This window comes from Garra rufa, chromosome 14, assembly GCF_049309525.1.
Source record: "Garra rufa chromosome 14, GarRuf1.0, whole genome shotgun sequence".
In the NCBI taxonomy this organism is placed as follows: Eukaryota; Metazoa; Chordata; class Actinopteri; order Cypriniformes; family Cyprinidae; genus Garra; species Garra rufa.
The window spans coordinates 9,830,836-9,846,483 of NC_133374.1; the positions used below are offsets into that span (position 1 = coordinate 9,830,836).

General features: G+C 36.3%; 1 protein-coding gene across 1 annotated transcript in view; it reads left to right on the plus strand.

Moving 5' to 3' along the window:
- kmt2bb (lysine (K)-specific methyltransferase 2Bb) overlaps nucleotides 1-15,648 on the plus strand; it is a 51,505-nt gene that overhangs the window by 16,537 nt on the left and 19,320 nt on the right. Inside the window, exons 10-28 of the mRNA XM_073818355.1 lie at nucleotides 1,648-1,754; nucleotides 1,859-1,969; nucleotides 4,082-4,195; nucleotides 4,984-5,130; nucleotides 5,686-5,778; nucleotides 6,019-6,136; nucleotides 7,448-7,561; nucleotides 8,637-8,842; nucleotides 11,999-12,100; nucleotides 12,567-12,677; nucleotides 12,938-13,014; nucleotides 13,116-13,336; nucleotides 13,439-13,542; nucleotides 14,265-14,402; nucleotides 14,533-14,691; nucleotides 14,815-14,932; nucleotides 15,024-15,102; nucleotides 15,212-15,372; nucleotides 15,466-15,630. Coding sequence (XP_073674456.1) covers nucleotides 1,648-1,754; nucleotides 1,859-1,969; nucleotides 4,082-4,195; nucleotides 4,984-5,130; nucleotides 5,686-5,778; nucleotides 6,019-6,136; nucleotides 7,448-7,561; nucleotides 8,637-8,842; nucleotides 11,999-12,100; nucleotides 12,567-12,677; nucleotides 12,938-13,014; nucleotides 13,116-13,336; nucleotides 13,439-13,542; nucleotides 14,265-14,402; nucleotides 14,533-14,691; nucleotides 14,815-14,932; nucleotides 15,024-15,102; nucleotides 15,212-15,372; nucleotides 15,466-15,630 — 2,445 coding nt within the window. The remainder of the gene's footprint in view (nucleotides 1-1,647; nucleotides 1,755-1,858; nucleotides 1,970-4,081; nucleotides 4,196-4,983; nucleotides 5,131-5,685; nucleotides 5,779-6,018; nucleotides 6,137-7,447; nucleotides 7,562-8,636; nucleotides 8,843-11,998; nucleotides 12,101-12,566; nucleotides 12,678-12,937; nucleotides 13,015-13,115; nucleotides 13,337-13,438; nucleotides 13,543-14,264; nucleotides 14,403-14,532; nucleotides 14,692-14,814; nucleotides 14,933-15,023; nucleotides 15,103-15,211; nucleotides 15,373-15,465; nucleotides 15,631-15,648) is intronic.

Here is a 15,648-nt window from a genome sequence, read left to right on the forward strand (position 1 = left end):
ATCCTTAAATTCAAAGTGAAGCATGAAGGGCTCTTTGGCCAGCAGACTCTCATCATTTGTTTCTGCCATTATAAAAGTTCATTATGTTGCTGCACATGAAATATAACGCGAATAACATTAAATAAATATTTTTTATAAGGTTACACACTGATTATTTATAACTTAAACCCCATTTTTCTACCCATCCGTTGGTCGCGCATATACGCCATGTTTGTAGTTTTTTTTACACTTTTTATGCGTATTTGTAGTTCTAATCAAATCCTCGTTCAACACGCAATGTGTTGTGGGCAATATAATAGCCGTTAGAGTGCGCATTAATCCGTACTTCGAATTCTAAAGGTAAATTGTAGTAGACCTTCCGGAAATCTTTAGAATACTTTTTAGGACATACCAATTCTATTTTCGAATACTATTTAGGACGGATATTTTGTGGGACCTGATTGGGCTGCAGCAGGAGACTCCGCCCACTACCGTCTGAGCCTGCTGCCGTGGCGCTGCTGCCGTGTGACTGCTGTGACGTATGGTTCTGCTGTTCTGCAATCAGTCATTATTGAAGTACACAAGCAAGCCAATATGTAAACATAAAGAGTTGCTACAGAGCAGTGCTAACAAAAGACGCTAACACTACTAATTTCGCAAAGCACCTGAAAGACAGGCACCTGGATCTATATAAAAAATTATGAGAGGTTGGTAACTTCTCATTTTAACATTACTGAATCATTAAATAAGATTGCCTATTATTGTTGCTGATATGAGTGTTGTCTTGTTTTTTTTCACTGTAATTCGTTAATATAATCTGATTGAGGAATCTGAGATAAGTAAATACTTCAACTGTGGTCAAATGTAAATTAACTTGTGCGTATTTAACTTTATTTAAAATAAATTATTAGTTAAATAATGCAATTTGTCTTAATGTCGATCCAGTGAGCAACTGATCATTGTTTTCGCGTGTGATGCACGGACGTTTGCATGCATGGATCGGTGATTATATGTGAATCTGGCATTAAAATCTGTTCATCAAATAATGCTATTGTATTAACCAGCATTTATGAACGATGAGCAATGCATTTGTTACAGTATATTTTAATATTTGATAATGGTAGGATTGATCATGTTAGCTCTGGTCCAATAAAAAATATTTGAATTAGTTCACGTATTAGTAAACGTTAGCTTAAATTAAATTTTAACTAAGATTAATATATGTTTTGGAAGTATTTTTCGTTGTTTATTCATGTTAACTAATGTTAACAAATATCTATTACCATTAACTTAAGTTCTAAGATTAGTTATAGTTCAGTTCATTTTAAAAGTGTGGTCTAAAAAGAAAAAACAAAGTTTAAAAAAAGCAAAGAAAGTATGAAACAAACTCAAATGAAGCTAAGAAGCTGAACAGGGCTGGAGCAGTGTACATATGCACATACCTCATTGTCAGGTTATCTTGTTGTATTTATCTTTAAATTAAAAAAAGAAATTTACCCCCTTAATGTGGCAGTTTTTTTCTCTGGTATTGAATATCGATATTTTTCAAGGTATCGTATCATGACAACACTAATATATATACCACCAGAATCTTGTTCGTTTCACAAATAGTTTACTCCCATCTTTGCTCTCAAAGTCACGTTTCCATTTTTATTAAATGCACCACAGATTTTGTGTCATTCGACGACTTTGTCGGTGATGCTTTTGATGAGGGAGTGCGGCATCGCAGACCTAGCTTCCACAAGGTTCCACCCATCAAACGGAAAGTTGAGAAGGTACTAATATTGTTGATATCCGTTGACTCTCTCAAAACTGTCCTCATTCAGCCAAAATGTCATTGAAGCAGTGAAAGCGACTTCCATTATTCCTTTGTTTGCAGAGCCCTCAGGAACAGACGCCACCCAGCGTCCTGGCAGCCCTCGCCAATGGTTTTGCAGAGAGAGAACAGGAGCCTGCAGAACCCACACACAAGATCCGTGTTGATTTTAAGGTAAATGTCTATATTCCTTTACAAAACTGAGCGTGAAAGTCAAGTGGTTCTCCAAAGATGTTTTCATGTTGAGGGACTGGCTGAAATTTAGTTTGTAAGCTACACAGATGTTCAGCACTGCAGTGGTTTGCCACATGATGGCAGCACTTGATGGTGTTATGGAACCGTCAGGGTTACTCTGCAGAAAATATTTGAATGCTTTTAAAAGAAGTCTCTTATGCTTGCCAAGGCTGCATTTATTTGATCAATAATAGAGTATAATATTCTGAAAAATATAAAAAATCACTTTTTAATACTCTACCAGTCAAAGGATTTTGAATGTTTTAAAAGAATTCTCTTCTGCTCACGAAGCCTGCATTTATTTGATCCAAAATACGGCGAAAGCAGTAATATTGTGAACTAATCATTCTAATATGCTGATTTGCTGTTCGAGAAATATTTTTGTTAGATCCAAAGAGCAGCATTTATCTGAGATAAAAAGCATTATACACTATACAATTTAAAAGCTTTGAGTCAGTAATATAAATGCATTTTCTGAATCTTCTGTTCATCAAAGAAACCTGAAAAAAATCCACTCCGCTGTTTTCAACATGATAATAATAATAAATGTTTTTTTGAGCAGCAAATCAGAATATTAGATTGATTTCTGAAGGATCATGTGACTGAAGTAATGATGCAAAAAAAAAAGCTTTGAAACCACCAGTGTTGTTTTCGTCGACGATGACGAAATCATTTCGTTGACGCCACTTTTTTTCATGACGATAACGAGACGATGACGAGATAAAAATGGCTCGTTGATGTCTAAAACATGACGAGACGTGTGTGAGTTTTCGTTGACGAGACGAGAATAGACGAAAATGTTAGTGGGTGGTCCGTCAGACGTTTAAAATGCATGACATTTCCGCTTATTGTGCATGCCAATTACGCTATGGCAAGCCGTTTTAGCATTAAATACTCTTTGCTATACTAGTATGGCAAGCTGTTTTAGCATTCCATCCTTGTTTGTCTTTTATGTTCTAAAACATTCCTTCATTATTGTAATTATTGGTGAAAATAGTCGATCCGGAAGCTCACATTGTGTTGAACTATAGATCTGCTATTTTCAGAACTTATAAGTGACACTACCCAACAGCAAAATACTTACTGACCTACATTAATTTGTTAAAAGACTACTTTTTTCCCTTTTTTTGACTAAAACTAGACTAAAACCTTTTTGACTTTTCGTCGACTAAAACTAGACTAAAACCTTTTTGACTTTCGTCGACTAAAACTAGACTAAAACCTTTTTGACTTTTCGTCGACTAAAATTGGACTAAAACTATCAGATATAGAAGTGACTAAAAATTGACTAAAACTAAGAAGCATTTTAGTCCAAAAGACTAAGACTAAATCTAAGATGGTTGTCAAAAACAACACTGGAAACCACCGGAATAAATGATGTCTTCAAATATATTCAAATAGAAATAAGTTATTTTAAATTGTAAAAATATTTCACTGTTTTTGGATCAAATAAATGCAGGCTTGGTGAGCAGAAGAGCCTTTTTGGGAAAAAAAAAAAAAAAAACATTAAAATATGCAATGTAATACCAGTCAAAAGTTTTTGAACAGCAAAGTTTGTAAAGTGTAAGTAATTTATGTGATTTTTAGTAGTTTAGTAGTCATTTCTCCAGTGTTCAGTGTCACATGATCCTTCAGAAATCATTCTTATATGCTGATTTGCTGCTAACGGATGATAATAATATTTAACGCTGCTTAATGTTTTGTACTTTTTTCAGCATTATTCAATGAATAATAAAGCACAGCATTTATTTGAAATTAAGTATTTTGTAACATTATAAATGTCTTTTTTCTCACTTTTGAACAAATCAATGCGTTTTTAATAAATAAAGCTATTAATTCCTAAAACCACACACACACAAAAAGACAAATTTGATTTTCATGATTGCATATTTCTCTTCAAATAAAATGTTTGCAGACCAAGAAGCTCATTGGGTAGCTTTTTATCATTACCATGTCCTATTTTAATTCAAGTAGAGTTATCTGTTCTCATTTATCTTGAGGTGAAAGCATGCAGCTTAAATATTCATAACTCCTCACTGTCTCTCTCCACAGGAGGACTGTAGTGTGCAGAGCGTTTGGGCAACAGGAGGGCTGAGCATCCTCACTTCTGTACCCCTTGTTCCCCAGTATGTCTGCCTGCTGTGTGCCAGTAAAGGCCAACATGAGGTACGTCCTGACTGCTCTTCAATACAGCATAATACATCCATCCAGCATAATCCATGCTTCAATACATCCTGGGGGTCCATCTAACCAATGAGCTAACCTCTAGTGACAACACAACAGCTATAATCAAGAGGTCCCAACAGCGTCTTCATTCTCTCCGTAGACTGAAGAAGGTGGATCTCCCTATTCCAGCTTTGACCATGTTCTATAGAGGCACTATTGAAAGCACTCTCACATATTGCATCTCTTGCTGGTTTGGAAACAGTACGGCAGAGGAGAGACATAAACTGAACAGGGTTGTGAAAACTGCTGAAAAAATCATTGGTACTTCATTGCCACGTATTCAGGACATTTACACAGAGCGTTGTGTGCACAGAGCAAATAGTATTGTTAAGGACTTTACTCATTTCTCACGTGACATGTTCATACTCCTTCAGTCTGGTAAAAGATATAGAAGTATCAGGGCAAGAACTGATAGGCTTCTAAATAGCTTTTTTCCCACAGCTATTAGACTGCTTAACCAGAGAATGTGATCTGAACTATTTATTTTATTCTTTTAGTGTGTTTTAGTATATTTATATTTATATTTAAATTGTGCTTTTTTTTATTAGTTACTATTGCACTGAATTACTTGAGTAGTGGATGTGTGAAACACAATTTCGTTTTTATGTACACCATGGAAATGACAAATAAAAGGAATCTGAATCTGAATCTGAATAAAAAAACTGTTATAAGTTTCAGTGGAAACCTGGAAATATGTTTTGTCATCATGTCAACCTTATGTTTTGCAGATGCTGTATTGTCAAGTCTGCTGTGAGCCTTTCCATCGCTTCTGCTTGGACCCTTCAGAGCGCCCACTGGAAGAGAACAAGGAGAACTGGTGCTGTCGCCGCTGCAAGTTCTGCCGAGTTTGTGGACGCAAGAATAAAGAATCCAAGGTAGTTTGCGACACCTAACCCTCATCTAAATGCATTAACCTTTGAATTTAGCTGTTATGCTCACCGAGGCTGCATTCACAAAATACAATAAAATCTGTAATTTTGTCAACCGCTATTATAGTTTAAAATAAGTTTTCATTTATATACTTTTTATATATACAATTCCTGTGACGCCAAAGCTGAATTTTCAGAAGAGTGGTTGAAAACAGTTGTGCTGCCTAATGTTTTTGTGAAAACCATGGTACTTTTTCGCTTGTCAAACTGAAAGTTCTTAGGTTTCTTTACTGTCATGTTTAATTTGTCTTTGCTGATTAGAAGTGTTAAGTTATTTTGGAAAAAACCTTGCTGCCAATGAACACAAATCATCAAGTTTCGACCCTAAGGTTTTCGTCAGCCAAAACACAAACAAAATCTTGCTGACTAAATTCTACCCTTAAACCGACAGTGATGACAAGGAAAAAAAAATATATGCTACTGTTCAAGAGTTTAAAGGAAACAGATGTTCTTTTACAGCTTTGTCACTGGTCAGTGTTTTTGTGCTTGATCTCTGTGCAGCCCCTGTTGGAGTGTGAAAGGTGTCAAAATTGTTACCATCCTGCCTGTCTGGGTCCCAACTACCCCAAACCCAACAAGCGGAAGAAGCCTTGGGTAAGTTGACGACAGTGGAACTTTCCTCAACGTGCAAGACCTACAAAGAAGTTACAGTGTGCTTTGCTGTCTCAGCTCCCATGATATTGCTTAAAAAATATCAACACAGATAGAAGAAGTGCAATACAAGGGGAACATCTGTTAGGATTTGGCAAAATGGCAAAAACAGGGCATTAGGGTTGCAGCTCTTGTTTGTGTTTTAACTTGAGTTCAGCCACAAATGATTTTTTTGTTTTTCAGGTCTGTATGACCTGCATTCGATGCAAGAGTTGTGGCGTAACTCCGGGAAAGAGCTGGGACACTGAGTGGAATCATGACAAGGGTCTGTGTCCTGACTGCACTAGGCTGTTTGATCAAGGTGAGACTGTCTTTTTATATAGGCCTTTAATAAATTGTTAATAAAGATGCATTTCCAGTTGTTCCAACATTCTTCATGGATGTTCGATAAAAGGATGTTAAATAAAGGAGTACTTTCATCACCCATCTAGTTAGATTAGCTAAAGCTTAGGACCTTCAATGAAAACACAACTAACAATGTGCTTTTCATGAATACTTTTTTTTTTTTTTTTTACACTCGAAAATGACTGCAGCTTTTTCAACAGCTGGTTCTTGAGGGATTACATTTTTTTTAATTTTATGCTTCATAAGTTATTTCCTGTTTTTTATAAGTTAGTACAAAATGTTAAAATGTTGTAATTTTCTGTATTGTGTGTGTACAGTTGAGATCAAAAGTTTACCTACGCTTGCATAATCTGCCAAAATGTGAATTATTTTAGCAAAATAAGAGGGAGCGTACAAAATGCATGTTATTTTTTTTATTTAGTACTGACCTGAATAAGATATTTCACATAAAAGGTGTTTGCATATAGTCCATGAGAAGAAAATAATAGTTGAATTTATAAAAATGACCCTTTGTTGAGTCCCTTGTTTGTCCTGAACAGTTAAACAGCCCGCTGTTCTTCAGAAAAATCCTTCAGGTCCCACAAATTGTTTGGTTTTTCAACATTTTTGTGCATTTGAACCCTTTCAAACAATGACTGTGTGAATTTGATTATGACTTTTCACACTGCGGACAACTGAGGGACTCATGCAACTATTACAGAAGGTTCAAATGCTCACTGATGCTCCAGAACTGTAGGGGTGTAAACTTTTGAACAGAATGAAGTGTACATTTTTTCTTTTTTTGCCTAAATATCATATTTTTTTCATTTAGTATTGCCCTTCAGAAGCTACAGAAGATACTTGCATGTTTCCTAGAAGACAAAATAAGTTAATTTTACACCGATCTTCAAATTCAAAAAGTTTAATGCACCGTTTTTCCTTCTGAAGCATCAGTGAGCGTTTGAACCTTCTGTAATAGTTGCATATGAGTCCCTCAGTTGTCCGCATTGTGAAAAGATGGATCTCAGTCATTGTTGGAAAGGGTTCAAATGCACAAACATGTTGAAAACCAAAGCATTTGTGGGTCCTGAAAGCTTTTTGTATGATCTTTCTTATATTGCAGATTCTGTAAGGTGTATGCAAACTTTTGACCTTAACTATACACAGACACTGACCTTTTGATCTCCTATTCTGTGGAAAAACACCATGTCAGTCAAACACGCCCCCACAGTCGATTAATAACTTTGTGTGTGTGTGTGTGTGTGTGTGTGTGTGTGTGTGTGTGTAGGTAACTACTGCACCATGTGCTTCAAGTGTTATGAAGATAATGACTATGACAGCCAGATGATGCAGTGCTCCACGTGTAACCACTGGGTCCATGCTAAATGTGAAGGCCTGACAGGTGGGTGACAGAATGTGATGGCCAGGTGGACTTTGTTGATTTATTTGTTTTAAACATTTTATTTTATTATATTTTTAAGTTTATTTTTAGTTTAACACACCGTTTACATTAATTTCAATGGCACTTTTAAAATAATTCCTAAAAAGGAAAGCAGATACTATTGGATTTGTAAATACATATGTGACCCTGGACCACAAAACCAGTCATAAGGTTAAATTTGACAAAACTGAGATATATACATCATATGAAAGCTCAATAAATAAGTTTTCTATTGATGTATGGTTTGTTAGGATAGGACAATATTTGGCCGAGATACATCTATTTGAAAATATGAAATCTAAGGGTGCAAAAAAATCAAAATACTGAGAAAATCACCTTTAAAGTTGTCCAAATTAAGTTCTTAACAATGCATATTACTAATCAAAAATTACATTTGGATAGGTTTACAGTAGGAATTTTACAAAAAATCTTCATGGAACATGATCTTTACTTAATTTCCTAATGATTTTTGACATAAAAGAAAAATCGATAATTTTGACCCATACAATGTATTTTTGGCTATTGCTACAAATATACCCCAGCGACTTAAGACTGGTTTTGTGGTCCAGGGTCACATATTTTAGATTCATTTTTCATGCATTAAAAGACAATCAAATGTTTTAATTTGTGTGTGACTGTAATATGAGGGCATTCCTTGGTATCCATCCTGCTTCCATTTTAGTATTTATTAAACTACTGTCTTCAGGCATAACATTTTGCAAGCCTTGTTTACCAACACTTACAAGACAATACACTGGAACTTTCTCACCCATTGCACATTTTTTCATGCTGTACGAAATGGAGATGCAGACAGTTGAATGATTGTCCCAACGCAAGATGTTGTTTGTTTGTTTATATAGGCATTCTCCTCAAGTTCCCAAAAAAAGTTGGTGTCATAGATGACTCTTTATCCATATAACACAGAAGTAATTGAGAAATAATGTGAATTTTTTTTCAACTGTCGCAGGGTGAATCAGCAGTAGGAAATCTACCCTCTAGTCTCCAGCTGACTCCTTACATTTGTGTTTTCTCACAGATGACTTGTATGAAATCTTGTCGAGTTTGCCTGAGAGTGTGGTGTACTCCTGTCAGCCGTGCTTACAAGAGCAGCCCGATGGAGAGGATGTTAATGGAGCGGGCTGGAGGGAGCTGCTCGATCAGGAGCTGAAGACTGGCTTAGAGAGGGTGCTTTCTTGCCTGCTGAGCTCCAACCTCACTAAGCACCTGGTCACCTGCAAGAAGGTGGGCATCCGAACTCTCCTAAACCTAGTATGCTGTACTTTTCAGGATCACCATTATCAGTCATCAGGAACCTCACATGCTTTTGAAAGTCTAATGTTTAGTTGGTTCTGATAAGCAATCGTTGCCAGGTTTGTAAACACAATGATTTTCTTCCTCCATGAGGGGATTTGTCGTCACATGGCTTTGATCTAAATCTCTACATCTCCCTGATATCCTGTAGTAGAATTCAACTAATCGGATAACAACTTTGAAAGTCCCCACATGTTTCCCATTTTGTGGGCCTTTTGATTTCAGCCAGCGTTCTCTGGGCGTGACATCTAAGATTGAGAGTAGGTTTGTAATGACTAAATAAGGAATCATAAGGAAAACATTAGAAAGCATGCTCATCATGAGTAATTTCCAGCTATGTCAATACTTTGGAACTGAGGACAACTAGAAAAGATGTCACACTTTAGTTTAGGGCCAGTTCTCATTATGACCTAGCTATTAAATGGGTCATTAACTGCCTTTTTTATTATCGTTTACTGTATTCTGAGGTCTGCTTGTAATGTTACCATTTTTACATCAAAAACATAATTTCATCAGAACTCTCTGTTTGAATAGGCATGGCGGACTGTATACTCGGAAATAAACACCCACTACTATGATTGGCTAACAGTTTTATATGTTTGACAGCCTACATTCCTCATTTATATACACTGTTGAGATTTAGGTCAGAAGCATATTAAACAATATGTATTAACAGACAAAGCAATAGTTGACCACCAGTGGTGGACGAAGTACACAAATCAAGTATTCCCTGCTAAAAAAAACAGCTAAACCAGCCTTGGCTGGTCATAGTTGGTTTGAGTAAAAGTACAGATACATGTAATAAAATATTACTCCAGTTAAAGTCAGTGTTCAATTTTACTCGAGTGAAAGTGATTTTTTTAATGTACTTAAGTAAAAAGTACTGATAGATTGATTTACTTTGCAATTTTAGGTAGGCTACTTATTTTAATTTTATATTAGCATAATCTTTTTATAACCATACTGCTCAAAATACTTGGGATTTTCCCAAAATAACCACTATATGGAGTCAAGATGTATTTTTGTTGTTGATATGGATTACATTGACGAGAGTAATATATTAATGTTCACTGTGAAGCTTACACTGCTATGTACCTGAGGGAAAACAGATTTGACCATCTCATTTTCACCAGTGTTTTAAAGCTTGTGTAAGGCCTGAAGTTAGGAAGAACATTTTAAGGAAAATATATTTCCATGATAACTTTTTTTTCTTCTCAAACCTTGTCTGTGGTGTAAAAATGCCTCTAGTCAAGTGCCCCCATAAGGCGTCACTTCCTGCTTTTGATAATTAACATCCTTTCTTTTTCCCCAGGTGTAATCTATCTAAGTGGTTGAATCAAAATGTTTGGACTTCATATCCTTAGCACCAGCCAGCTTGTTAGCTAGACAGTTAGCATCAACTAACAAACTGTTGATAATATAAAAACAGACTTTTTTTTTTTTTTATCAGTTTGTTCATGAATCAGACACAGCTTCTGCATCTTGGAGCATGTGATATATTGTTACTCCTTATAATATGTTTTATAAAATGTAGTGAAGTAAAAAGTACAAACACTAGTGGCCACATAATAAAAACAGTTACTCATGTCTGTGTGGTGCGACATTACTGTTGGATTCCATATAGCCGCCACAGCATCGTCTTTTAGTTTCAGTCTTTCTTAAAATGGCACGTGGAGTTGTTTCTTGTTTCCAAACAAATCTGCGGTAAAATTAAGTGAACAAAGGACCAAGTTCTTACTGACATGGAACTTCTTTAAAAATAAAGTTCATCCACTCTTTCCTAATTTTGGGACCAGGAGATCATATTTGGAGCTATCTTTATTGTTTGGTTTCTGCTTAGACCTTCGTTTAACTCGTGTTATTTACACATGAATTAAATCGGTGGGTGGGGCTAAACAAGCAGCGATGTAGAAGCAGGCGTTGATCATCTTTAATGGAAACGGTGTGTAGCCACACTGTTATGTCATAAAGTGGCATATTCCACAGCCTGTTGTTTTGGCAGATTGGCATTCAATCTCTAAGCTGTTATTTAAGTTTTGAGTTCTAAAACAGGATGTTTTTATAGTACAATGACCTATTGTATGTCAGAAGATCAAGGGGATTTTGGTTTCTCAGTCCATGACCCCTTTATCAGCTCCCACTTGCTGTGGTGAAGCTGTTATGAATTATTGTTCTTGAAAATACTTTTCTGCATTTCAGAGAAGAAGCACCAAAATGTCAATATTGACTGAAGCATGTGCTTTTGGTCTGCCCAATATTTAATGTCATGAGACTCCTAAGGACTTGTTTTGTAAGACTGACCCAGAAAAACTTCCACAATTGCTTTCAAAAGAAACATAAATCAAGTCAGAAGTCATGCATTTCCACAATAAATATGCATGCTAATTACAGGGAAGTGCATCAGTTAACTTAGTGTTTGGCAGTCGTCAAAAATGATTCTTGTAAACTCAGAGATGTGGATTTGGGCAGCAGTTAAGTTACCACATGACCTTAGTTTTTGTCCAAATAATTGATCATTTGGCTGTCTTATTTTATTATTTCATGGTGGGAGAAAAATTTTGAAAGTAACTAACCTTCCCATGAGAAACAATTACTGTCCATATTGGAGTTTTTGTACTTTTAAAGCTACAGCAGTCTGTTGCTGTTGGTTGTTCAAAAAGGAGTTTAAAAGGAGCTTCACATAATCATTTTTAAAATACATTTTTAGAATGTTCATTGTGACCAGCATGAGCCTTTCCTGGTTCAGGGTTTCCATGATCCTAAAAATTGAAATTAATAGTCTGAAAAGCCATGATTAACAGTCCTAGATCATTTTTTCCTTTTTTATTTTATTTTTTTAAATAACCCTTATCCAGTCATTACAACTGACTGGGAAAAATCATTAGTCAGAATGTGCGGAATCCCTGCGGTATGTACTGTTTTGCAAAGCCCAGTTCAGGGGGAAATGCCAGTAAATTGTAATTTTAGTTTGAATATTCAAACAATGATTTGAATTTAGATGTATTTACAGCTTTTACAGGAAATAAACAGGATGCATATAACAAGAAACATGGTTACATATTTTTGGTATTTTGTCTTCTCTTATAGTGCACTTCAATGGGTTCCCCGGTCTCTGTGGTTGAAGAGTTGCCTGTCTGCGACTTCCGTGCTATTGGAAAGAAGTTTGATGAAGGCCTGTACACATCCTTGGTCAGTGTCTGTACTCTTGTCTGTACACAAACTCAGTGTCTGTGCTCATCTTCGATCTGAGTTTAACATAGAGTTTGCTTTCTGAGACTGAAAACATTCGAGTCTGGTTATGCTCAAATGTTGTACAATTTAAAAATACCATAGTAATTGGTCCACATTCCATGGTTAAATTTGGCAGTTTAACTCAGTTTAACTATGCATTTGGAGATTTTGGTTTCCCATAGAGCTCATAAACTGGCTTTATGCATGACTATGAGCAGTTACTGTTAGATGTTATTTGATTTAGCGACAACTGCATTTCTGAAACAAGCAACTAAATAAATGCATATTATATAAACTAGCGTTATTGCTGGCACTTACCTAGTCATTCACAAACTTAATACTTGATTAACTGTAATCAAACTGTTTTTGGATACAGAATAGCAAAACATGAAATGCTGATTTTGTTTGTTGCTGTGTCAAACAGAAATCCTTTCATGAGGATGTGGTGAAAGTAATTCGCAATCACTTGGAAGATGAGGAAATTTTACCGGAGGACCAAAGACCCACTGATCTCGCCCGCTCGTATTACCTGAAGGTCAGATTATTGTGTATTTTATGTTTTTAAGGAATTACCAGAGTTTTTACCCAACCAGTCAGAGTAGCTGAGGTCGTTCTGTGAAAAAACATACTAATGCACTGCTTAAAAATACAATGGATTTTTATTTTTAGTCAGGATATGACCTCAACTTCAGTTGCTAATGACTGTTAGTTTTATCATTTTGAAAGCAGAAGTCTTCGAAATGATCTTAGGATTCTTGTTTTTGTCTTTAAAATTAGTTTTTCAATCTTTTTCAGCTATTTAAGGAAGTTTATGGTTGGTTTAACAGCCAGGACCCTAAAATATGGGATCCGCGCTCCAAACATCTGCCAGCGTAAGCACCATGAAATTATTTCCTGTTGAAATAAACACTCGAATTTCAGCAGCATCATCGTTGTATCTTTTGGTAAGGACACATGTCTCCTTTTCCTGCAGTGGGATGATTTCACATGCTGTGATGCCGCCAAATTATGAACATGTTTATGCTCAATGGCGTGAGAGAGATGGCTCTGTTAAGACTTTGGACGGCGCCCCGCAGATCACTGGAAGACATCTGGAGGTTAAATTGGGGGAAGAAGAGGATGTGTCCACGCCTTTAGCCCATAACCCTAAAGGATACTTTATGGACACAAGGGCATTACGAATGAGTCTGAAAGGTAACATGCAAGTGTAGAATGAAATTAGTAGCCATTGTTTGTGAAATAATGAAAAGCAGTGCAAATCATCCTGAATTTGTATTTTCATTTTCTCTCTCCCAGGGAAAAAGGGTCGGTCTGCTAAATCTGACCTGGACACAGGTTGGTCAAAAGACGACCAGAGACAGTGCGCTCTGTGCCAAAAATATGGTGATGCAAAGGCCAGTGTAAGTACTTTTAAAACATAATTTAAGACTGTAAACTTACCACAGTATTGTATTGTATATAGTGTTTTTACAATATAGTACTTAACATGAATAAGGAATGGTGCCATAAGACATATGTGACCCTGCACTACAAAACCAGTCAAAGTAGCATGAGTATATTTGTAGAAATAGCCATCAAAACATTGTCAAAATTATCACTTCTTTTCTTTTATGCCAAACATCATTAGGATATTAAATAAAGATCATGTTCCATGAAGATATTTTGTTCATTTTTACTATAAATATATCAAAACTTACTTTTTGATTAGTAATATGCATTGCTAAGAATTTCATTTGGACAACTTTAAAGGTGAATTTTCTCCATTTTTAGAATTTTTTTTTTTTTTGTATCTTTAGATTCCATTTTTTAAAATAGTTGTATCTTGGACAAATATTGGCCTATCCTAACGAACCACACATCAATGGAAAGCTTATTTATCCAGCTTTTAGATGCATTAATCCCTATTTCTGCTTGACCTTTATGACTGGTTTTGTGGTCCAGGGTCACATATACACATGGGAATATTACCTTACTCTTTGCAGTACCATGTAAACACTACAGTTTATGTATGCTTATAGCTATCAGTGTTGTCATGAAATTACAGCATACAACTATGAGAGATATTGTTAGTGTCACCAAAGCTGAAATTACAACCCTTTGTATTATACATTTCTCATTCCAGGATGCAGGGAGGTTGCTCTATCTAGGGCAAAATGAATGGGCTCATGTTAACTGCACAATGTGGTCTGCAGAGGTGTTCGAGGAGGACAATGGCTCACTACTTCATGTTCACAGTGCTGTTGCACGAGGTCGTCTGATGGTATGTCAATTTCATATAATTCTGGTTCAGCTGAGCCATTGGTGACACTTTGTACTGCCTTGAGTTAATAACTTTAACAAACATAATGCTTAATAGATTGTTTGCTAATATTTCGACTTTCCTCCTATAGCGCTGTGAACGGTGTAATCGAACTGGGGCAACGGTAGGTTGCTGCCTTACTTCATGCCAGAGCAACTACCACTTCATGTGCGCCCGCTTTCGCAACTGCGTCTTCCAGGATGATAAAAGAGTCTTCTGTCACAAGCATCGTGACCTTATAAGTGGAAAAGTGAGCTTTCAGTTTAATAGCATTTAATTTAGTCATACCTCTGTGGCACAACTGTGGTTTGTCTTGTCTTGTACATGGCTGGTCTGAGAGAACACTTTTTTTTCTTCTTCTGTAATTTACCAGATGATCACTGGTCAAGGGTTTGAAGTACTTCGGCGAGTTTATGTGGATTTTGAAGGGATAAGTCTTCGCAGGAAGTTTTTTAATGGGTTGGAGCCGGAGTCAATCAATTTAATGATAGGTTGGTGCTTTTTATTGTTGAAGGAAATATGAATGTATTGTTGGATAAAAAAATTTGTACGATAATTGTAACAACATTTTTCACCTGTTAGGTTCTTTGTTAGTAGAAAAGCTTGGAAAGCTGAGTGAATTATCTGCCTGTCGTGGAAAACTTTTCCCTGTGGGTTATGAGTAAGTAGCTTTTGTGTTTTGTTTTGTTTTGACATAATAGATATGATATACATCAAGTATTGCCACTTGCTTGCACATCAATACAGTTTTTGTTCCTTCTGCTTTTTAGATGCTCTCGCTGGTATTGGAGTACTGTAAACCCCCTTCGTCGATGCAAATACACATTTCGTGTTAGGGAAGTCCGGCCACCTGTTCAGGAAAAACCAGTGGAAGAGTCGCCCGATCAGGGAGAAAATTGCACAATTGCACATAGCCCATGCCCCCAGACAGGTGAGTGCTAGATAATATTGCTACTTGCAGAGTAATGGCTTGTCCTTATGGCATTTTTCAATATTAAAATTCCAATTTTTTTTTTTTCATTAGAATCTGAAGCTCTGGGAGGTGATTTGACTTCAACAAATCCTGAAACAAATTCCACCTCGGTTTCTGTCTTTGCCAAACCGGACCTTGACGCCCGGCCCAAAATCCCTTCATACCCCCAGAACAGAAGACCTGCCGGAGGACTATCCCGACCACTGCCTTCTCCAGGTATCATTTCAATTAAAT